We start from the raw sequence: 25116 nt of genomic DNA on the forward strand, positions 1-25116 counted from the left end.
ATTGTCAGGTTTCTGGAAAAATGAAGCTGAAAGCCTTGACAACAATCCCAACTGCATGGAAGAAGGAACAAAGATTGTACAAGACACAGAGAAGGTGTTCGGAGACGTCACTCAGGGAGGGGATTCAATAGTAAATCATGAAAAGATGGGAATGAAAGAGAAAACAGATATTACACAGAAATTGTCAATCAACAAGTCGACAGACCAGAAACTAGATAATTATTTCAGCGGAGAGCTGAAGGAAGGACACACGGAAGTGAAAGTTCAAGGAAGTGGTGGTGATATTGCAGAGAGGCTGGATGATATGAATAATCAACAAACAAATATCCACCACACCACAGGCAAGGAGCTCGGTAAGGATGGTGAGTGGGAATATATCAGGGATCTAGCTGCAAGTCTGATTTATAAAGTGCTTTAATCCTGATCATGAACTGGATTGGAATCAATGGGGCAAAGCTTCTGAAACTTTTTCCCATTGTTTCTCTATTCTAATGCCTTAGATTTTGAGTGAGTCTGAGTAGAAATTTGGGGAAAGTAAGAGGGTTATTGATTCTTACAATGGTTGGACTGAGAAGATTTGTTAGATTCACCATTACCATCCTCCATCCTTCTTGCCAGTATTAATCTGACCTCCTGACACTTTGCGGGGAAGGATGCCCACTCAAATCATTGGCAGAAATGAGGCTCAGCCTTGATGAACAGTAAGTTAATTCCATATTACTTAATAGTTAGGTGCATTGTATTGGAGATACATGGTAGTCTCTAACAAAACCCAATCTAACAGTAAGTATACATTGAAACACATTAGTAACCATACACATACAGAACTGTTACAGAACACTGGACAATTGGACATACCCTCAGGAACATCCCGCTGGGCAGAGCTTTTCTGATGGTCATTCACCGCTTCAGGTACTAATGTCTTGTACAACATTATACAGCATGTGAGAGAGAAGTAGGGGTGAGGTTGGGGGTAGATTTTAGACAAACAGCTTGTGTAATTATAATTGGGGAGTGCACTTGAAACAGCCAAATACTTGCCGTAACTCAACAAAAAATTTGGAATGTTGTAAAACCTACATCATAAACTGGATTTACGTATAATTAACTCTATATACTTCTATAAACGCTATGATTCTTAGTTTAAAAAATTGTACAAGTTTGATTTCTGCTTGTACAGAACAATTGAATCACCAGAAGAGTTTTCACTACACACCATAGAAAATATTGATGTGATACACAATCTAAAGCTTCTCCTCCCCTACAAGAATGCCATGGCTCCTTAAACCTTATTATAAGTTCTAATATATACATTTAAAATTGGCTTTGAGGTTAGATTGATTGCACAAGCTTCAGCTGTTGCAATGACAAAGAGGTAGAAAACATGTTGCAGCTTTCTTAATATGCAGGAGATTTTGCGTGTGGTTTTCCATTGAGTTAGTGCTTTGGGAAAAAGGTATTTATACGGTGGCTCAGTGGTTAGCACTGCAGCCTCACAGCGCCAGGGACCCAGGTTCAACTCCACTCTCGGGTGACTGTTTGGAGTTTGCACATTCTCCCTGTGTCTGTGTGGGTTTCCTCTGGGTGCTCCAGTTTCCTCCCACAGTCCAAAGACATGCAAGTTAGGTGGATTGGCCATGCTAAACTGCCCATAGTGTGAAGGGATGTGCAGGCTGTGTTTATTGGGCATGGGAAATGCAAGGTTACAAGGATAGGGTGGGAAGGTCTACAAAATGAAGCTGAAGCTGGTGTGGACTTGATGGGCTGAATGGCCTGCTTCCATATTATACGGATTCTATGATCTTTTCACAGGCTTTTTCTTCTGCTGCAGCAATTGAGCCCAATGGGCAGTAATGATTGGTTGTGAAATCAGTTATGTAACACAAATCCTAAAATGATAATCCTTATGCCAGCAGATGGAGTGAAATAGTAAACACTGACCTTTCGTTAAAATTGCAGACTTTTTGTAAATTTAAGATGAGATAAATTAAATATCTGGACAGCTTGGCAATTCTACAGGGATATAAATGTTGCAACAGTTTGACAAAATGATTTGAATGAGTTTACCTGTGTTGTACACACATTCATGTCTACTTTCAACAAAATGGCCCCTTACCTTTCCTGATGGAGTAACATGACCGATCTGACAGGGTCCCAAACCTCTTTGAAAGTGTGCCCTACGTCTCTGGGAACCTAAACAAATGTAAGGCCCACAAGTAGGGGTTTAGATAACCCACTGCCAAAGTTTTTGATCTTTTTTAAAGTCAGCTGCTTTTATATATCCAACTTTCCATGAATCTGTATGATGGGGCTATATGACTAATAATCTGCCCCCATTCACCCCCTGGCTAAAATGGTGGGTGTCAGGTTCAAGCCATATTCACTATGTCTATACGCCATGCTCTCTCAATATCTCGAAGTTATCTATCACTTCACCTTCTCTTTTCCAGAGGAAAAAGCTTCAGCCTGTTCAATCCTTTGTGATAGCTCTTTATGCTAACTGTGTTTTCACTGCCTGTAGTGCCTCTTACTGCCTTTCAGGTCCCCAGTCCTGCCATTGAGCATTCCCTGAGCTGGAATCTAAAAACATGATTTAGAGTAATTTTTGTTCTACTCTGACCTCAGATTGTGCATCAGTTGCAAATGCAGATCTGTTATACTGGAAGATGAAACACAATTTAAGACATTAATGTGTTTTTTTTTATCAGAATGGAGAAAATTGACATTCTACAAATATAAAATTATATTTTCAGAGCCAGTAAAGTAGCTCCGTTTTGAAGACTATGAAAAACCCAATTAAGAGTTGTAACTATGTCAAGTCTTCTCACAGGCAAAACAACACCATAAAAGGCCAATTCTCACCAATTGAATGGTTTCTAATTTATTACAGGATCTAATTGATTGTAGGATTTGTATTGTATGACTGACTTCACAACATATTATTGTCACAGTGGGGTGCTTGTCAGTTCCGCAGTCTGATTGCCAACTTCTACACAGACATCTTGAGCTCACCATCTGTTGTCAGCTTCAAATCACCAACAACAACCTCCAGATTTTTCATTTAACTGTGTTTGCGCAGGTCCAAAGTTTGCAATCTCTTCCTCAGTGCAGCAAAATGAAGGAACTAGTTATTGGCTTCAGGCAGTAGAGTGGAGGGCTTGTCTCTGACTGTATCAATGGTGCTGAGGTGGAGATTGTCGAGAGTTCAAGTTTCCACGAGTAAATATCACCAACAATCTGTCCTGGTCCATCCACGTCAACGCTACAGTCAAGAAAGGATAGCAACACCTCTACTCCCTCAGGAGGCTAAGGAAATTTGGCGTGTCCGCAAAGACTTACCAATTTTTATGGATGTACCGTAGAAAGCACTCTATCTGGATTCATCACAGCTTGGTGTGGCAACTGCACTTCCCAAGACTGCAAGAAATTGCAGAGTTGTGAATGCAGCCCAATTCATCACGAAAACGAGCCTTTTTTCTACTGACTCTGTCTACAAACCCCGCTGTTTTGGGAAAGCAACCAATATAATCAAAGACTCCTCCTACCCTGGTTATACTCTCTTCCACCCTCTTCCGTCGGGCACAAGATACAAAAGTTTGTAAACACGATTTAAGAACAGTTTCTTCCCTTCTGTTATCAGGCTTCTGAATGAATTTATTAGAGTCAATCTTTCCCTCTACTTCTCTGTAGCTGAAAGATTATATTCTGCATTCTGTTCTATTACCTTGGTGTGAAATATGATTTGCCTGGATAGCACACAAAACAACACTTTTCAAGGTATCTCAGTACATGTGACAATAATGTATAATTTCAAACCAGAATCAAATCAGTTTCAGAAGAGCATTAGTGGCAAATACTGGTAATTTCATTCTCATTACTACTACAATATTTAGGTTAAAATAAATGAAATACAGGGAAGACAGAGTGAGGTGTGTGGGTTTATAGAGGAAGTTCTATGTCTGGTTGTGCCAATCTAAGCCAAGAGTGCTTTTTGTGATGGAGGATTGTATCTTGAAGAATATTTTTTGAATCTGAGTAATCACATTTCAATACCTCTATACCTATAATGCCTCTTTCAAATATTTTCCTTACAATGTCATTTTTAATGTCTTTTGAGGCAGAAGTGGCATGCTGTGTTCGAGAGAAACTGGCTTTGGCTCTTCAATCCACCACTGAATGTGTCTGGTCTGAACCCGAACTTAGTGAGACCAGTGAGACCAGCAGAAGTGAAGACGGGCAGGAGAGTGAGGAAGAGGCAAACAGCCCAGCGCAAGGAGGGATGAGCATTGGTGAGGAAACTAACAAACAAAACTTCACAAGGTCTGAGGTCGCCATGCAGATTGTGGGATTGCAGATCTGCAATTTACAATCGCAGATTGTGACACGAGGGGCATTTTTATTTTAGACAGAGAGTACTTTATGTTTGGAATGAACTTCCAGAGGAAGTGGTGGATGTGGGTACGGTTACAACGTTTAAAAGACATTTGAATAGGTGCATGAATAAGAGGGATATAGGCCAGCTGCAGGTAGGTGGGACTAGTTTAGTTTGTGTTGGCAGGAAGTAGTTTGACCAAAGGGTCTGTTTCCATGCTGTATGAGTCTATTACAAATTTTCAACACGGTCACCATGAAGCCAGTTTTAGTTTTAAATCAAGATTTCTGTTGAAGTCAAATTTCACCATTTGATGCCATGACCCCAGAACATTGACCCAGGCTTCTGGAATTACAAGCCCTAGTGATGTTACCACTAAACCACCATCAATGCAGGGTGCTCACTCTTTACATAAGATAGTCACATTTTGCAGCTTCCTCTTCTCTCCTGGTCCTAGAGTTTTTATCAGTTATGAGGACAATATTGAATTGTACCTGGCCTTCTGCAGATGCTGGGGGTGTGAAAAGCCCAGTAAACTGGCTTCTGAAAGCGCTGAGAGGGAACACCAACCTCTTCCTACTGCCACAGGATATTGTCAATTTCAGGAACAGAGGCAAGTTTTTTTTAACTCATTCACAGGATGTGGGTATCACTGACCAGGCAGCATTTATTGCCCATCCCTAATTGCCCAGAGGACAGTTAAGAGTCAACCACATTGCTGTTGGCCTGGAGTCACATGTAGTCCAGACCATATAAGGATGGCAGATTTCCTTCCCTTAAACGGCATTAGTGAACCAGATGGGTTTTTCCTGACAATTGGCAATGGTTTCATGGTCATCGTTAGGTTCTTGATTGCAGATTTTGGTTTCGAATTGTATTCAAGTTACACCTTCTGCCAGGGCAGGGTTGGCACTGGTTTCAAATAGTCCAGCCTTCCCACTGGCCAAATATTTCAAATAATTGCCCAATTAGTGGCACAGCCAGCCAAGCCAGATTTTAACCAGCATTGGGATGGACCATGCAATGATGTTATAACAAGATGGCTTCCCGCTGGGTTCCAAGGTTGAGGAAGATGGGGTGAAAAGGAGAGAAAGCTTACCATAAAGTCCAAAGAATAAGGCTGAGCCAATAAATTCAACAGAGAATTGACCAGATAGTTATTCAGTTCGAGAGTGGTGAGAATGTAGAAATGACTGCCGCAAGGCGTTGTGATCTGCTTGAGGGCAGGTCTTCTGCTCGCTTATTCGATGCCTTGCAGTCTTGCATTTCCTCTTCAGTTTGTATGATGTTCGTATGTTCAGTTGTCCACTGTTTTCCACTTCAATAGGATTCTAGAAAAAGAATACATAAGGAATTTCCTCATTGCTTTCATCACGTGTGCTGCCAGGGAAACATTGTTAGACCTGTCAAAGGATTCCTGACCTGTAAACCACAAAGTTCTTCCAACATCATCACTGGAAATACACAGCATTTTTGTTAGATTAATGAAAGTGGATTTATTAATGACACAGTAATGTAACAAAGTGACGTGACATTAGCTACCACATACGTTCAAGAAGTGAGGATGGAAGAACCTGTACCCAAGAGCTGTGTTACGGAGATCAGTATTAGAAATAAAGAAAGGTGGCTCAGTGGTTAGCACTGCAGCCTCACAGCACCAGGGACCCAGGCTCGATTCTACCCTCGGGCAACCGTCTGTGTGGAGTTTGCATGTTCTCCCCATGTCTGCATGAGTATCCTCTGCGTGCTCCAGTTTCCTTCCAAAGCTGCGCAGGCTGGGTGCATTGGCAATGCTCAATTGCCCCGTATGTTCAGGAATGTGTAGTTTAGGTCGGTTATAGGGGGATGGGTCTGGGCGGGATGCTCTGAGGGTCGGTGTGGACTTGTTGAATCAAAAGGACTGCTTCCACACTGTCAGAATTTGTATGAAAAGGTGTTTGCTGAAATATTAGCAAGTCCAACAATAGGACCACTTCGTATGGGAGACACCCAGGGAAGAGGCAGTACAGAATGAGGAGAAAACTCTCAGAAGAACTCTAAACCTCATGGCAGGCTAGTGTATGAGGACTGAGCATTGAAGGGTTGTATCAGTAAAGGCAGATGAAAACATTTCTCCCACTGGCCACAGTCTGAAACGCTGAGCATGGGCTCCTTCTCTGGGCTTTGGTGACTATCAGGTCTTCAGTTACCCTGCTGCTCAACTGCAAGGATTTGTTGAGGCAAAATGTATAGATACATTAAGAGGAAGAGGATAATTGCATGAAGGAGAAAGGAACTAGAAGGATGTATGGATAACTCCAGATGAAAAATGATGGCCGGAGGGTCTGGTGGATCATGCAGACTGGCCCAATCACCATTTTCTTTGCTGACTATTCGATGGTAGTTATAGAGTCATAGAGTTATACAGCATGGAAACAGACCCTTTGGTTCAATTAGTCCATGCCAACCATAAGCATAAACTAAACTAATCCCACCTGCCTGCGCTTGGCTCATTTCCCTCCAAACCTTTCTTATTCATGTACTTATCCAAATGTCTTTTAAATGTAACTGTACCCACACCCTCCACTTCTTCTGCAAGTTCATTCTATCTGCAGCACTCCTTCATTAGGCAACACATGCAGTCTCGTAAAAAGAAATTAAATATATATTCAGCAATGAATCAATCCTTGAATAATTTAAACGCATCAAGAAAGAAAATACCACTGAGCTCGAGTTCCACCTCGTCACCACTGCACTGTGCTTTCCATTTGCAAGGTCTTCACTGCATTTTACACCCACAAATCCACAGCAGTGTTCAGGCCTGTGACTTCTGTCAGTCAGAAAGACAAGTTTTACCTCAATATCACCACCAAAATTATTCTCGGTGACTTTAAAAAAATAGTAGTCAGAGTCCTAACTGATTAATTTGGGCGCCAGTTCTTTTAGTGGTGAGTTTTAAAAAAAAATACAGATACATCAAATGCCAGTTAACTTTTCCTGAGATAATTCAAGAACTTTTCTGTTTGAATCCAACACCGATAGCAGGTCTTGCAATATTAAATTAGAGGGAGGATTCTGCTGTGGGAGTCACTGAAATCAAGAACAAAAACAACTTGCATTTCTGTCACTACATTCACAATGTAGAGATGTCATAATTTGCTCGTAGCAAGCTCCTACAAACAGGAATACGATAATTGCCAGATGGATTGTTAACAACTTTAGTTATGATGATTAAGTGATAAATATTGGCCAGAACAATTCAAAAGCTCTTCTTTTAAATAGTGGCATGTGACCTGAGAGGGACAGAGGACCCAAATTTAACCTTGTATAAAAATAGCTGCATTTCTGACAGCCACACTCTCCTTTGATATTATAATGGTGTCAGTACAAATCTCTGCAGTGAGACCTGGATCCATAAATGTTTTGACTGAGAAGAGAGAGAGTTTGAGATAACAAAGTGTGAAGCTGGATGAACACAGCAGGCCAAGCAGCATCTCAGGAGCACCATTTGTGGTAGGACACTTACTTCTCAATGATTCAGTAGTTCGAGTCCCACTCCAGGGCTACAGCACAGAAACAAGCTGAACATTCTGAGCTGTACTGAAGGAGTACCGCACTGTCTGAGGTGCTGCCTTTCCAATGGAATTCAAAGGTAAGATGCTGAGTGCTTGTTTGGGGGAATGTGAAAGATCCTATGCCACCATTCTGAAGAAAAGCAGAGGAATTATCCCCTGTGCCTTGGCCAATATTTACTGCCCAGTCAATTTGGAGTGGCTCAGTGGCTCAGTGGTAAGCACTGTTGTGTCACAGCACCAGAGACCGGGGTTTGATTCCAGCAATGGGTGATCCTCTGTCCCTCTCAGGTCACACGCCACTATTTAAAAGAAGAGCTATTGAATTGTTCTGGCCAATATTTATCACTTGATCATCATTACTAACGTGGTTAACAATCTGGAGCATGCATATTCTCCCTGCGTCTGTGTGGATTTCCCATGGTGCTCCGGTTTCCTCCCACAGTCCAAAGATGTGCAGTTTAGGGTGGATTCGCTGTGCTAAGTTACCCATCATGTCTAGGGTTGAACAGGCTAAGTGGATTAGCCCTGGGAAATGCAGGGTTACAGAGATAAGGTGGGTTGGGTTTGGTCTGAGTGGGATGGTGTGGATTAGATGGGCTGAATAGCCTGCTTCCACACTGTAAGGAATTCTATGATTCTATATCACACAAAAACAGATTATCTGTCTTTTTACTGTACCCTTGTTCTATATTGAGTGTTATTGAAGTTGTTCTCAGTCGGGTAAGTGGGGAGTATGAGAATGAACGTTATATAAAAAAAAGAGGTTGGTTACCTCAAAGCTGAGAGGATTGACCTGTATTTTGCTCAAACTTTATGAGTTATTCTTCCATTTACTTATGTAGAATATAGAACATATCTTTAAATTCATTCATGTTATATCCAGATCCAAAGTATTCAGGATTAAAATTACACATGGGCTTTATGAACATGTAATACATATGTAGCATCATTGTTACCTAGGCTTGTGAAAGATGCATTTGGTTAACATTAAAAACTGAAGAATCATTGTCCAATATGACAGCCTCTCCTTTGCTGAAAGTTAAAGACAGTTCCTTTGCATAATATGATTCCAATCACAGAAAGCAATGAACAAAAGTGTTGATCAGTCCATGCCTTGCCAAATTCTAAGGTTGATTTAAAAAAAAGTTTGCGATGTGCAAGGGAGTTGTCACTGCAAGTGATCCAGGGTGTGAGGGATGAGGTATTTGGACTGAGATAAATAGAAAAGTATATGCATCATTCGAAGATACAGACTGGAATTTGAGTTTCTCTAATTTGCCTCAGAGCAACTGCAGAGCATGAGATTCAGACAAAAATCAGCCAGGTGGCCCCAGCTGTAAATAACACAGTGACTTCTGCTGGAAATGGAGATTGGATAAGGTCATGAAAAAGTATGGTTGTGATTTACTTTAGGCAACACTTTCTGGCTCACAGAATCAATATTGTTTTTTTTAAATCGCTTGTGGAAAATGGGCATTGCTGGTTCACCGACATTTATTGTCAGTCCCTATTTGACCTTGAAAAGGTGTTGGCAAGCTACTTTCTTTAACCACTGAAGCCCATGTGCTGTAGGCAGACCCGCAATGCCAAAAAGGAAGGAATTGCAGGATTTTGACCTAGCACAATGAAGGAATTGTGACATAGTTCCGAGTCAGAATGATGAGTGGCATAGAGGAGGTGGTATTCTCCTGTATCCAATGCTATATGTGTCCTTCGAGATGGAAGTGGTCCTGGGTTTGAAAGGCTCTTGGTGAATTTGTGCAGTGCAGTGTAGATGGTACACACTGCTGCTACTCAGTGTTGGTGGCGAAGGGAGTGGTTGTTTGTGAATGTGGGGCTAATCAAATGGGCTGCTTTGTCTTGGATAGTGTCGAGCTTCTTGAGTGTTGTTGGGGCTGCGCTCACCCAGAGCAAGTGGGAAGTATTCTGGCACACTGCTGACTTGTGCCTTGTAGATGGTGCACAGGCTCTGGGGAGTCAGGAGGAGAACTACTCACTGTAGGATTCCTAACCTCTGACCTGCTCTTGTAACCACTGTATTTATAGGAACATAAGAATTAGGAGTGAGAGTGGGAGTTGACAATTCAGCTCTTTGAGCCCGCTCGTCCATCCAATACTATCATGACTGATCTTACCTTAATCTCACCTCTACTTTCCTGCCTGATCCCCATGGCCCTTTATCCAGCTTTGTATCAGAAACACATCTATTTTTTTTCCCAAATCTGTTGATTGATTCTGTTTCCACTGCACTCTGGGGCAGTGAGTTCTGCAGATTCACCACTCTCTGACAGTAGTTTCTCCTCATCTCAGTTCTGAACCTCTCTCCTGTCACTCTATAACTATGACGTCTTGTTCTTGGCTGCCCCACAAGGGGAAATATCTGTCCGATGTCCACATTATCAATCCCCTATAGCATTTTATACACCTCAATCAGATCCCCCCTCATTCTTCGGAAATCCAGCAAGTACCGGCCCATGCTGTTTAACTGCTCTTCATACGACAGCCCTTCATCCCTGGAATCAATCTGGTGAACCTCCTCTGAACTGCTTTCAGTGCTGCCACACCCTTCCTCAAGCAGGGAGCATAGGCCTTTCCACAGTACTCTAGATGTGGTCTCACCAACACTCTAAATAATAGTTTCTTTATTTTTATAATCCAGTCCTTTTGCAATAAATGCCAGGATTCCATTTGCCTTCCTTATTATATGCTGCATGTGCATACCTAATTTCGGTATTTATGCACAAAGACACCCAGATCCCTCTGCACTGACGCACTTTGAATCTGCTTCCCATTTAAATAATCATTTTGCCTTTTATTTTTCGGGCTAAACTGGATAACCTTGCACTAATCCACATTAAACTCTGCCTGCCAGATCATGTACCATTCTCCTAACCTCTCGATATTGACATCTTTATCTCCTTATCACTGCCTGCTTTCCCACCTATTTTCATATCATCTGTGCATTTTGCTTTGTTACATTCTGATCCTGCTTGCAGCTCATTTATATTGTTGTAAAGCAGAAGTTGGCACTCCCTCCACCTCTGAGAACTAAAACTGAAATACCCAAAGAGGAGCAGCTCATCCTATAATCAGTAAAAGGAGTGTGAAAAGTAGTGTAACCTGCCTTTCAGCTACTTCCATGAGAAGGACACACTGATCCCAACCCTCTGCTTTCTATCAGTCAGCCAATCCTTTAAGCAAGCCAATACCCTATCCTTAACATCCTGGGGTCTAACCTTCTGGTCCTAACCTTCATGTCGCACCTTGCCAAATGCGATTGGAATTGTAGGTTTAACACAAGCACTGGATCCCCATTTTCCATCTTCCCGGCTATGGCCTCAATGAATGCCAGTAAGTTTGTCTAGCACAACTTTCCCATTATGAAACCACTGGTGAATCAAGATAACAAGGTGCAGACGTCCAGACCCGAAATGCCAGCTTTCCTGCTGGGCCTGCTGTGTTCATCCAGCTCTATAACTTGTTATCTCAGATTCTCCAGTATCGGTGGTTCCTACTATCACTGATGAATTGAGCTTTGTTTTTCCAAGGCTTTCCATTATCTCCTTCTTTATGACTAACTCTAACAACTTACCCTCAACCGAGGTCAAACTAACTAGTTCACAGTTTCCCACTTTTTGCCTGTCTCCTATTTTGAATTAGCAATTTTTCCAATCCATTGGTATCTTTCCAGAATCCAACAAATTTTGGAATATCAGAACTAATGCATCCAGAATTTCTGCTACCACTTCCTTTAATGCCTTAGGGCGAACGCCACCAGGTTCCAGTCACTTATCTACCCTTTATCCCATCAGTTTACTTAATACATTCACTCTAACAAAGTTCCTCTGCAGTAACTACAGCTTTTGGGAAGAAATTATTATCTTCCATGGTGAAACAGCGAGAAAATATTGATTTAGGATCTCTGATGTTTGAATTTCCCATTATTACCTCACCATTTTCATCCTCTGAAGGGCCAACATTTACATTCACTATTCTCTTGCTTTTTATATACTTAGAGAAGCTTTTGGCGTTAGTGGTTATGTTTCCTGCTAGTTCTTTTGTAATGCTTTGTTGTCATTTAAAATTCCCCCAATTCTTATAGGCAAGTCTGGTCCAACTTCTGGAGTGTTAACAATGGCTGTTATTTGTGAGACAGTCCCACAACTTGAATCACCGTCTTTAATCAGGAAATGGTGGGGACAGGTGGGGCAATGTTTGAGTTGGGAGAGAGTGTGAGGGTGTGGATTTTGAAAAGCAAATGCCCATTAGCCCCTTCATAAATCTGTGATGTAAATTCAGGTGAGCACATTCTCTCCATGAGCAGGAATTAGTCATAGAATCATAGAGATATAAACAACGAAACAGGACCTTCGATCCAAATCATCTATGCCGACCAGAAATCCTAAATTAATCTTGTCCCATTTGTCAGCATTTGGCCCATATCCCTGTCACCCCTTCCTATTCATGTACCCATCCAAATGCCTTTTAAATGTTGTAATTGTACCAGCCTCCACCACTTCCTCTGGCAGCTCATTCCATACATGCATCACCCTCTGTATGAAAAAGTTGCCCCTTAGGTCCCTTTTATATCTTTCCCCTCTACTCCCCCACCCTGGAAAAAGACCTTGTCTATTCACCCTATCCATGCCCCTCATGATTTTATAAACATCTATAAGGTCACCCCTCAATCTCTGATGCTCCAGGGAAAATAGCCTCTCCCTATAGATCAGACCCCAGCAACATCCTTACAAATCTTTTCTGCACCCTTTTAAGTTTAACGACATTGTTCCTATAACATGGAAACCAGAATTGAAGGCAGTATTCCAAAAGTGGCCTCACCAATGTCCTGTGTAAACATATGGATGATAATGGAATAGTATAGGTTAGAAGGGCTTCAGATTGGTTTCACAGGTCGGCACAACATCGAGGGCCGAAGGGCCTGTACTGTGCTGTAATGTTCTATGTTCTATGTATAGCAATAACATGACATCCCAATTGATGTTAACCTTTCTCAGAGTGTCAATAATGCAGAGCATTACTAAATATACCAATAACTTACAGAAACACTGGTATTTTTGTCATAACTTTTGCAGATGAGATTGGACTGCTCTCACTGTTGAAAAGGAATGATCCTGGATCAGTAGCTGGGTGGAAGGATGGTGATGGTGTGGTAATGGTGACGAGTGTCCAGCAAATAAACACAAAGGTCTACAATCGTACAAATCCACACAGTGTGCAAACAGGGAGTCAATTGGAAACAAGCTCACCAGATCCAAAGGATGTTGTAGCCTGCTCTTCCACCAACTCATTGCAGGAAGGATGTGAGCCTGGTCATATGTCAGGCATCAGGTCTGACACAAAGGGAAATGAGGACATTGGAGGGGAACCAATTCCCAAGCAGAAAATTCAAGACCCCGAAAATACTGAAGTGCATCACTGTCTAAAGACACCAGTAGAAATGTTTGCAAATCCAACTAGTGTAATCAAACCCAAGGAGGGTGAAGGCAAACAGACTTTACCCAGCAACCAGTCCAATTTCCAGCCACTTGACAATTTAACGTGCATTAATGACACAGACAGGGAACACCATCAGCCTGTATGTTACAACATGGAGCTCAGGAATGGGCACACTCTATCTAGAGAGGTAATGGCAAAGGCTGAAGGTAAAGGTGCAGGTACTGAGCAGCTCCTAGCCTATCCAACGCTGGAAAATAAAGAGGAAGAAGAGACCACGCTAATTGTCAGCTCATGGAGTCAGCAAGCAGCGGGCACCCTGAGAAAACAAGTAAACCTCCTGTCTATTAACACATTATTATAGAGCATAGAAAGGTGCACATGTGCATGTTGCTGTGTGCAAGAGTAAAGGACATTAAAGAAATACAGTGGGCCAAAATTCAATATCATAGAGACATGAAACAGCTATGCATTAAGCAGATGATTTTGGGCCAGTTTGGTTTGTATGTCCAGCATCACTGCTAAATGTAACAAAGTTGTTTCGGTAACATATTCCCAGCAGTAGCCTCTACTCACCAGGCAGCGAACCATGCGTTGCAGGATGAGATTTTTCAGTCGCAAATTCTGAGAGTGCAGTGGCAGTTTAGACTGAATTTTGACAGCTGCCAGGGCCCTTTGATTCGATTAGTTACTGTTACGTTTACCAAGATATAGTGAAAAGTATTGTTTTGCACGCTAACCAGGGTGGCATGGTGATTCTGTAGTTTGTACTGCTGCCTCATCGAGCCAGGGACCCGGGTTTGATTCCAGCCGTGGGCACTCTCTGTGTGGAGTTTGCAAATTCTCCCTGTGTCTGCCCAAGTTTCCTCTGGGAACTCTAGTTTCCTCCCACAGTCCAAAGATGTGCATGTTAAGTGGGTTGGCCTTAGTGTGGGGCTACAGGGATGGGTGAGTCTGAATGGGATGCTCTTGAGAGGGGCAGGATGGATTCAATTGGCTGAATGACTTGCCTCCACACTAGGGATTCTATGAAATCATACCTTACATAAATAATCGGGGTTATAGAGCAGAAAATAGTGTTACAGCTAAAGAGAAGGTGCAGAGAAGGATCAATTCTAATATTTGACAGGTCCATTCATAGGTCTGGTAATAGCGGGGAAGAAGTTGTTTTTGAACCTGTTGGTTCATCTTTTCAAACTTTTGTATCTTTCACCTGAAGGAAGAGAGTATAACTTGGGTGGGAGGGATCTTTGATTATGTTGGCTGCATTCCCAAGGCAATGGGAAGTGCAGGCAGAGTCAATGGAAGGAAGGCTGGTTTGCAAGGTGAACTGGGCTGTGTTTACAACTCCTTCTAATTTCTTGCAGTCTTCCTGACAGTGGGTGCAGTGTCTTTTCCCTGATGCTACAGCCACAGGCTGCAAAAAGGTAGATCTTTGCTTTTCCAATCAGCTATAGTCCAATGCTCCACACCTTCCCTATCTGCTCAAACTCGAAGCAATCTCCCTCTGGGCTTACACGAAATTTGAGGCATTAAAATGCAGTAACATCAGGGAAAATGCCAGAATAGAAATATTCAGGAATTCCTATTCTGTTCTGTATACAGTGCTGTTCTATTACAACATTATCTGTGGTCTGTAAACCATCTGCTTGAGGCTCTGGAATGAGTGAGCAACAATTTATTTAAAAAAAACACGTTGCTCTGTTAGGGCAGAAATGCTCCTACAACCAGACACCCTTCACAGAATTGTTACAGTGCAGAAAGAGGCCATTCGACCCATTGTGCCTGCACTGGTTCTATTACCTAGTGCCAAACTCCTGCCTATTGTCCCACATCCCTGCATACCATTTCAATCCAAATAACCATCCAATGCTCTCTTGAATGTCTCAATTGAACTTGCCTCCACCATGTTTCCAGGCAGGACATCACAGACCCTAACTATTCGCTGTGTGAAAAAGCCACCCTTACTACTTTAATACAGCACCTCAGCTCTGTGCCCTCGCACCCTGCCCCCAAATTTGACCAATTGATAGCACAAGGGGGAATGACTCTAGAAACTAAAAGCAGGATATTTTGTAGGTGGAGATAACAGCTGGGCCTGGGGTGTGGTGGGCGGGTTGATACGATGCTGGGGAGATCAGTGACTTGGTGAGATGATGGGCCAGAGTGCTGTTGGGATCTGGAATGATATCCAGAGTGACCATCCATTTCTTGAAATGTGCGATAACCTTGGGGAGGGCAGGGGAAGAGTCTCTCTGGCCTGAACTTCCAACTAATGACAGAAGAAACACAAGGTTACAGGAAATATGGGTCCCTGAATATCATAAAGCCAGCATCCAAGTTCAATAGGTAATAGGAAAGTCAAATGGAATGTTGGCTTGACTTCAAAACGAATGGAGTATAAAAGTAGGGAGGTTTTGCTAAAACTGTACAAAGGTATTAGTCAGACCACAGCTGGAATACCATGAACAGTTCTGGGCCCCTTATCTCAGGAAAGCATTGGAGGTAGGCCAGAGGAAGTTCTCTGGACTGATACCAGGTCTTATGGGGTGAGATTGAATAGGTTAGGCCTATACTGGTTGGAATTGGGGCACATTTTTTAAAGGTGAGATGAGTGAAATTTAAAAGATACATGGGGCATTTTTTTTTACATAGAGGGTGGTTCATGTGTGGAGTGACCGTCCGGAGGAGGTGGTGGTCGTGGCTACAATTACAACATTTCAAAGATACATGGGTATTTGGATGAATAGGAAAGGTTTGGAGGGATATGGATCAGGAATAGGCAGGTGGGACTAGTTTAGTTTGGGATTATGCTTGGTATGGACTGCTTCAACCAAAAAGGGTCATACAGCACAGAAACAGACCCTATTGAAACCTACAAGCTTCTGAAGATCCTTGACAGGTACGTACTGAGAAGTGGTTTTCCCTTGTGGGTGTGTCTAGGACCAGAGGGCACACAATCTCAGAGTAAGGGGTTCCCCAGATAGGAAAGAAATGAGAAGTTTCTTTTCGCAGAACATAGTGAACCTGCAGAATTCTTTACCACAGAGGGCTGTTAGGCTGTATCACTAAGTATATTCAAGGTTGAGGTGGATGAATTTTTAAACAGTGAAGAAATAAAGGATTGTAGGGTAAAAAGCAGGAAAGTGGGTGAAGATCATCAGATCAACCACAATCTCGTTGCATGATGGAGTTGACTCGATGGGCTGAATTGCCTATTTCTGCTCCCAGAATTTAGGGTCATATGGGCTAAATTGGCATCCTAGGAAGCAATGCTATACGATGATCTGGTAAAGACAGAACAATTGATCGCTCTCCCTCCCCAACTCTAGACTGACCTTCTGACCTCAAACTGTTCTGTATCCATTTAGGATTTGATTGGTATTTGTAACAACAAGACTGTAAGACGTAGTTAGGGTGCACGCTGCTCATCTTGAGATCAGTACAAAATAAATTTGGGCCATCAAGTCTCTTCTTGTATAAATTTGCTAGAGGTCAATTTATACTGCCTGTGAAAAAAGCCTGATCTGCAGAATAAATAAGTGGCTTCAATTCTCAACTTCATCTTAAGATTCCAGAATATCAACTCCACCATTTACCAATGAGTGACTCTAGTCAAATCTTAATTAGGACCAACGTCTTTACAAAAGAACTTTTTCAGAAAGTTTTCTCCCACATACAGAATTGCAGAAGTGTTACTTTACACAGGGAGACCATTCAACGCATGATGTCCGCACCAACTCAAGTGAGAATCATTACTTACAGCTAACTGCCTGCTTTCTCCCTTATATCCTCATATGTTATTTTTATCAAGGCAGTGCATTCCAAACCCTACCTACTCACTGTAAGAAAAAAAGTGTTTTTTCACATCATGTTTGCTTCTTTGGCAAACCACTTTAAATCTGCCGCCTGGCTCTTGATCCTTTTAAGAGCAGAACCAGTTTCTCTCTAGCTACTCTATCACATCACGTCAAAAGAAACTACAAAGAGTTGTGAGCATAGTACAGTCCATCACACAAACCAGCCTCCCATCTATTGACTTCATGTGTATTTTCCACTGCCTTGAGAAAGCAACTAACATAATCAAAGACCCCTCCCGCTCAGTTATACTCTCAGACACACTCTTCCATCGGGCAGAAGATACAAAAGTTTGAATACACATACAAACAGATTCAAGAACAGCTTCTTCCCTGCTGTTATCAGGCTTTTGAATGGGCGTCTTAAATGTTAATGTTGATGTCTCCCTGTACCTTCTCAGCAGCTGTAACACTGTATCCTATATTCTGTTCCATTACCCTGATGCACTTGTACAGTATGATCTGCCTGTGAAACACAGAAGACAACACGTTTTCCCTGTACTTTGGTACACATGACAGCAATAAATCAAATCATAATTTTGAAAATCTCTACCAATCTCCTTGACATTAGTTGCACCCACTGTACAGAGAAGAGTATCCTGGTGGCTTTCTGACATCCTTCACAACTGTCCTCCCAATGCAAATCTCAAGGACATGAATGGCACTATATGAATGCAGGCTGTTTCTTTGTGGGTGTTGGCTCTACATTAGGATAAGCAGTGAAGTTCATCCATCTCTTTGCGCAAGTCTTTTCCTAAATGTAACCAGTGCTTTCTCTGGAGCTCAACAATTGTCTAAATAAATGATCTCTTTGGTAGTTAGGAATCCATTTTATTACAGTCAGTTATGTAAAGCCTCAATCCAACAAAATGGGAATTACCAGTGTAGGTGTTCTGTTTATTGAATAGCTTGAATGACAAAGCAAGCTGAATCAGAATGAATTGACACTCCTTCACACAGCTCAGTTTCCAAAAGATGAATTGGTTGTTCTCTTTCTTACATTTCCATCTGTGTGTGCGGGCTGCAACAAGTAACCAATTTATTCAAGAGACCACAAGACCTACAGACTCTGTTATTGTACATCAATTCTACAAAGTCGCATTTCTGTGGTTTTGGGACCTCATCTCTAGCAGTACAACTCAGGAATGTGCACATTCACCCTAATGGTTATTGGAAAGAGCATTGTAGGCAATTCCCAATATATTCATGATCATGACACAAAAAAAATCAAAATACCGCAGATGCTAGAAATTTGCAAGGAAAAATAGGATGTTGCTGGAAATATTCCACAGCTCTGGTAGTATCTGTAGAGAGAGAAGCAGAGTTGACGTTAGAACACGAACAAAGAAAATTACAGCACAGGAACAGGCTCTTCGGCCCTCCAAACCTGCCCCGATCCAGATCCTCTATCTAAATCTGTCACCTATTTTCCAAGGATGTGTATCCATCTGCTCCCTGCCCATTCACGTATCTGTTTAGATACATCTTAAATGATGCTATCGTGCCCACCTCTACCACCTCCACTGGCAACGCATTCCAGGCACCCACCACCCTCTGCGTAAAGAACTTTCCACGCATGTCTCCCTTAAACTTTTCCTCTCTCACCTTGAAATTGTGACCTAGGTCTCTGACCCAAAACCGAAATTCTGTTTCACTCCCCATGCACATTTCATAGAAGTGACTTTTGCATCTCTGCTTGGCACTGGCTTCTGTGGTTTTATTCACTCAATTAAACATTAATTTTCATTGGGAATGAAGTAATTTCTAATCTTACAGAAATTACCCTTCTGTCTATTGAGTCATACGTTGGCAGTTCTTTCTTCCGGTTAAGTTCACTGTTTTGACCTCAGGATCTTTCTCTGTGTGAAAGACATTTTAAAGGCAATGTGTTGTTATTTGCGTCACCTGAAACGCAAGCTTCTTGGAGACACCTTGTACTATGCCCTTACGAGCCCATCCCAGCTTAATAAAACAGCATCAGCTTAAAATATTGCAGGAAATGTTTACAAAGTAACAAGCCTGGAGTTATCAAGATTAAAAATAAATAGATGTTTGGCAGCAAATTTCCTGATGTGCACCACTCAGTTCCAGGAGTTTGTAAACCCATGGTCCAGAAAGACAGTGGCCATTCAGCCCATTGCACCTGATTGCCCATTCTTTGAAAGTTTTCCAATTAGTCCCACCCCAGTTCTTCACTTATAGCTCGTTTTTTTCTCCTTTTCAAGCACATATACAATGTTGAGCTAGAAAAACCCATACACATTGTGTGCAACTCTTCACTTCCCCTAGAGCTACTCTTTTTCAAACGGTGACAATACACCTAACTTTATTCAGAACGATTCTTAAAACTAGTATTTAATAGACAGACTATCTAGTTTTCGATAGTCTGAAAAAAAGCATGCAGGAATCGAGAGATCTGCAGTAATTAGAGAATACAATGACAATAATGATATAAGTACCGTCCCTGTAGTGATTTTAGCAGTTTTAAATCAAAACACACACTCTAATCCAAATTTCATGCTTTTGAATGGATTCCAAGCTCAAGAGCCAAGGCAATTCTCATGGCCTCTGCATCAAGACGGCTTGGCAGGAGAACAGCAGGCAAAGATGAGAGCTGTTCTGAAGCTGGGGAAATGAAGTGGCATTTGTGTTGGCTGCTATTTCAAAATTGTTGTAAATTAAAATTCAAATTCAATTACATCACAGGGAACGCTTTATAATTCAGAAAAAGTAAAGCAAAAAAACAGTGGATGCTTGAATATCAGAATCAAGAACAGAAACTGCTGGAGAAACTCAGCTGGTTTGGCAATGTCCGTGGAGAGACAAACAGAGTGAATGCTTCGGGTCCAGTGGTCCTTCTTCAGGTTTATAATTCAGTATTTCCCCTTGCAGATTATAGACACAGTCACGGTGCTCTGGGCATGCAAATCGGTGGGGCAATTGATTGTGAGGAACACCGGGCTGACCGATGACCTCCTGGAAATGCTTGTCAGCACACTGGTTAGCAACAGTGAATCAGAGGTGGAAACAATTAATCTCAATTTAAATAACCTTGGGCCATTCAGTGCTCAACTTCTGGTGGAGCTTCTCAAAGCCAAGCCTTCAGTGAAGTGCCTGTTGTAAGTAAAACCCTTGTCAGCTCTGTGATGACTGATCATGAACATGAGGTTATTCATTCTTTTTGAGCTCAAAGTTTTGAAAAGTTTTATTGACCGGGCCAAACCCCCTCAAAATATATTAGGTTAGGAAAAAGGTAAAGGCAAGGGAAATGTGTTGCATTCTAAATGCAATTTGATTGGCCAAACTACTTAACTTTAAGCAAGATACTCTTGCAGAAAATAGAGTAGCAACAAATGCATCCTTCTCAGATTAGCAGGTTATCAGTAGCGTGTTGCATGCATCAGGGCTGGGGATTCAGTTGTTCACAATCTATATCAAAGAAAGAGTTGCAGGGGACAATTGTGAACACAAGTGTAAAAGATCAGACTGTAGCATTCGTGAATGGGAATGGCAAAAAAAACTTAAATATAAATTCCAATAAAAGCACAGATAGCAGTACAGGCAACCAATTTAAACAGGTGTTGAAAATTTCTAGAATAACCATGGTTCGGGCTTCAAACGTAGAATTACTGCATAGAAATAGGTCATTCAGCCCTTCCATTAAATGTTGGCATTTACACCACGCTTTGCACCAATATACACCCATTTCTCCCTCGGGTATTTATCCAACTTCATCCTTAATTGCAAATTGTGGCAATGAGTTGCATTTTTAAAAAACCTTGTTTGGGTAAAGATATTCCTTGTGTTTCCTGTCAAATTTATTAACATCTTGATATTTATGACCCCTCTTTTGGAGGAGGTCCTCTGATAATTATCAAAAATGTCAATCTTTGCTGAATCATCCCTGCTACTAAACGTCAGCTTTTGTGCTCCTAAGATGCTGCTTGGCCTGCTGTGTTCATCCAGCTCCACACTTTGTCATCCCTGCTACTAATCCTGGCCACAAGCCCATGACAGCATTCTGAACAAATGATAGAGCAAACTTAGGAATTTCACAATGCGCAGGGCTCAGTACAGACTTCATAAGTAATTGCAGGAGAGGCATCTTCTTCCAGAGGGTAGTGAATCTGTGGACTTAACCTACAGGGGGCTGTAGAGGCTGAGTCATTAGATAGACAGCCAGATTTTTCATTCAGAGAAGGGAATCAAGGGTTATGGGGAAAAGGTGGGAAAGTGGAGCTGAGAGTTATCAGGTCAGCCATGATCTCTATGAAAGGTGGAGCAGACACTAAAAGGCCAGATGGCTTGTTCTGCTCCTACATCCTATGGTCTTTGGCAGACATTTGATATTATTTTTCTATATTATGTATAGTGAACTAGTACATTTTTCTGCCTTGTCAGTGTTACAAAATTCACCATTTGAATTGATTAGATGTTAAAGTGACAGGCCACGCAAACCAAGCAGTTAATAAAGCACATAGGATACTGAACTTTATAAATAAACAAGAATACAAAACGCAGGAAGTAATATTAAATGTATGTAAAACTAGTTTGGCCTCAGCTGGAAACTGTATCCACAACTGGCCAATATTCCTTTATGGAAGAAGTGAAGTCTCTAGCAAAGGTTGGGAGGAGAATTACTCAAAAGTTTCTGTGGACGTAGGATTGCAATCAGGTGGATGGACTGTGGAAGGTGGGATTGTTCTCCTTGGAGCAGAGAACACTTTTGATGTGTGCTTCAAAATTGTGGAGGTTTTACATGGAGAAAATAAAGTAAAACAGTTATCAATGGTTCAGAGTTAAAGCGACTGGCAAAAAAAAAAGAGAAATGTGGAAAATGCTTTTAATGCAAGTGGGTAGTGAGAATTTGGAAGCACTGCTTGATAGATACAGATCCAATAGAAGCCTTCTAAAGGGATTTTGATGAATACTTGAAAGAGAAAAAAACTACAGGGCTATAAGGGAAGACTGGGAGGGGGTGGGGGGAGAAATCATTGCTCTTCAAAAGAGTCAGCACAACCTCAATGCGTTAAATGTTTTTTTGTTTGGCCAGCCGAATGTACGATTCTAACTATGACAGTAGCAAGATTTTTATTTAGACAAGGTTCAGTTTCCTGGAACATGGACAGAATGTTGGTACAGGCAACAACACATATACAGGCTTCAGAAGTTTTAATTGCATTGTATAAAGTGAAGAAATAAGAGAGAACTGCATATAATTTACATCATGAAACAGGTCCAGGTCCATCCTAATGCTCTATGTGCTGCCTCCTGCCCTTTATTTACATAACGCCTTCAACTCATCCTTTTATCCCTTTCTTCCTCTTAAGAGTATAATCAACCATTCAGTGTCTTGAGTCCACTCCACAGTTCAACATCACTTCCCTGAAGGAGTTTTTTTGTGTCAATTCAAACTCGTGTTTTTCTAGCTGCCTCCTGGACACAGCAGTCCTGTTCACATCAACACGTGATAGTAACTTTCACATTCGGACATCTGGCTACTGCAGAAAGGACCAACACCTTTATGGATTATGGAGGGCAGATAAAATACATTAAGGCTAATTCCAACTTCTTCAAGAGGAAAAAAAGGCTTAAATGATTTTACTAATCACAATCCCATTACGAAAAGAAAATGAATGTCCAGTTATTCTTGTTTCTTTTTTATATATAATCTTCAGTACGTGGCAAGGTTTACCCTATATTTAGTCAGTTTTTAACAGCTGTAGTAGCTGCAATACACACTCGAACCAGTTAGGTGCTGACATTTGATCAATTTCATGTCAAGGTATTTAGACACATGGTAGTTATTACAGCAGAAGCTTACTGTCTGCATTTGGATAAATCATTACATTATTTGCCAATCACAATTACGTTTGTCACTTCTTTTTAAGGTTGTATGGAAACAAATTGGGTGACAAAGGTGTCAGCATCTTGATGGATGGATTAATTGACCTCTTCCTGGCTGAGAAGGCAGAACAAGTCAGAGTTAGTATTCCTCTGGGGGAACAGCACAAAGAGAGGCTGCAACTGATGGAACTTGACATTGGATCAAACCAACTGACGAATGAAGGGTTAAAAAGTGTGGCCAGGTTTCTCAGACTGAACCCGCCACTTGAATATTTGGGATTATCCCAGAATGCTGCTGTAGGCTTCACCAGCTGGTGCGAACTCTTCGATATTTTAAAAGACAAGGGGGCTATTTCTCACCTGCTCCTTGATGAAAATGGGCTGGGCAATGAGGGGGCAAAACGCTTGGCTGATGCTCTCTATGTTAATGGGAGTCTCTGCAAAATAGACCTTGACTGGAATGAGATAGGTGATGAAGGTGGCCTGGCACTAGCTGAAGCCTTGGCCTCCAATCCTCACCGATCACTCGTACACTTGAGTCTAGATGGAAATAAGCTCAGCACTGGAGTGAAAAAAGAACTGAATGCATTAATTACGGAAAATAACCAAAAGTCACCCACACTATGCCTGTCATGAATCTGGCGATCAGCACATTATGTACATCAATAAAAAAAAATCAAAAAGGAAGAAAGTATAACTAATGGATGTCAAAAATCTTACCACAGTTGGTAGTCCACAGTTGTTTCTACATTTGCTACGCCACATGAATATTTATGAAAGTGAACATAAGATGACGTAGAATGAATTTGTGCAAAAACTAATGATAATAATTTGCTAACATTTAACACCTTGAGAGCAACATCACGTCTCATCAAAACTTCTATGAAGTGATACCAACCGGAATGTGACAGCAGGCCCACATTAGGTCAGGTGATCAGAGGTAGGTTTTAAGTGGAATCTTAAAGGAGGACAGAGAAGCAGAAAGGATGAGGGAGAGGATATTAGAGTTTGGAGTCCAAGCAGCCCGAGTTCTATTTGAATAATTGCAGAATAGTGAAAAATTGAAAACGCACATGTGGCTGGATTACAGAGTGTTAGCAAGCTATGAAAAAAATGAAGGCAGAGTGATCAGGTATTCTTCTAACTTTTTTAAAGTTAAAGAAGACTGCCTCATGTTTAGAATTGCAACTTTGTGAAGCAGAGTGTGTGGGTAATGAGTAATAACTTAAAAAGTAAAAGGCCAGCACCTGAAATAGCAGAGGAAGAGGTCACAGGGAGAGATTATTCTGCTTACTACGGTCAGAGAAATCAAACATACAGTAGAAAGGAAATGCCAAAATGAATAAGCTGCTCTTCATATATGGTTAAATTCTTAAACAGAGAAAGGCAGATTTTAAGCCACAAAAAATACAAACTGAGATGGAAGGTACCAAAAAATTGTTTCCAATTAACCTTAAACAAGAGCCAATGAAATGTTTCTGCTTAGTCTGGGCAAACAGTTAGTCATGAAGCAATGAGTGGTTTTAGTAACAATGTCATCAATACGTAGTGGCTGACCCAAACAACATCAGGAAGTTGTTAGCAATTCCGATCAAATACCTTGAATATTACAGGGGGGTGTGAATTCTTCACAAGAGTGCAGGTGGTCTAATATCTGAACCCGACTCTGAAGGAATGGAATGAGGGCTCTTAATGTGCAGTGGCAACATACCTACCTGTGAGCCAGGAGGCCCAGGTTCCAGTCCTGCCATGTAATCTCTGAACAGATTGATTGAGGAACATTTCTGAAGAAAAAGAATGATAACAACCTCACCCCAAATGTGTCCTTTGCTGCTTAGGCAACAACAATGTAGGCTCACCATTGCACAATTTGTCCAACTGGAGAATATTAATAAATTCTGCAAATCTTTCTTAAAAAAGTAAAGGTGCAACTGAGCTGACAATGCAATTGAAACTTCAGTGGGCCAGCGATGGTAATCACGTGATATCTCAAGTCTTCAAAATATTGAGGAGAAACAGATAAGCTAAATAG

The 25116-nt window shown here is 41.5% G+C and overlaps 1 protein-coding gene across 1 annotated transcript in view; it reads left to right on the forward strand.

Moving 5' to 3' along the window:
• Positions 1 to 23720, forward strand: part of LOC125465270 (glutamate-rich protein 3-like) — a 56791-nt gene extending 33071 nt beyond the window's left edge. The window contains exons 10-14 of the mRNA XM_048558551.2: positions 9 to 353; positions 4122 to 4289; positions 13020 to 13711; positions 20130 to 20356; positions 23129 to 23720. Of these exons, the coding sequence (XP_048414508.2) occupies positions 9 to 353; positions 4122 to 4289; positions 13020 to 13711; positions 20130 to 20356; positions 23129 to 23720 (2024 nt within the window). The remainder of the gene's footprint in view (positions 1 to 8; positions 354 to 4121; positions 4290 to 13019; positions 13712 to 20129; positions 20357 to 23128) is intronic.
• Positions 23721 to 25116: the final 1396 nt, after the last annotated feature.

This window comes from Stegostoma tigrinum, chromosome 29 (assembly GCF_030684315.1).
Source record: "Stegostoma tigrinum isolate sSteTig4 chromosome 29, sSteTig4.hap1, whole genome shotgun sequence".
In the NCBI taxonomy this organism is placed as follows: Eukaryota; Metazoa; Chordata; class Chondrichthyes; order Orectolobiformes; family Stegostomatidae; genus Stegostoma; species Stegostoma tigrinum.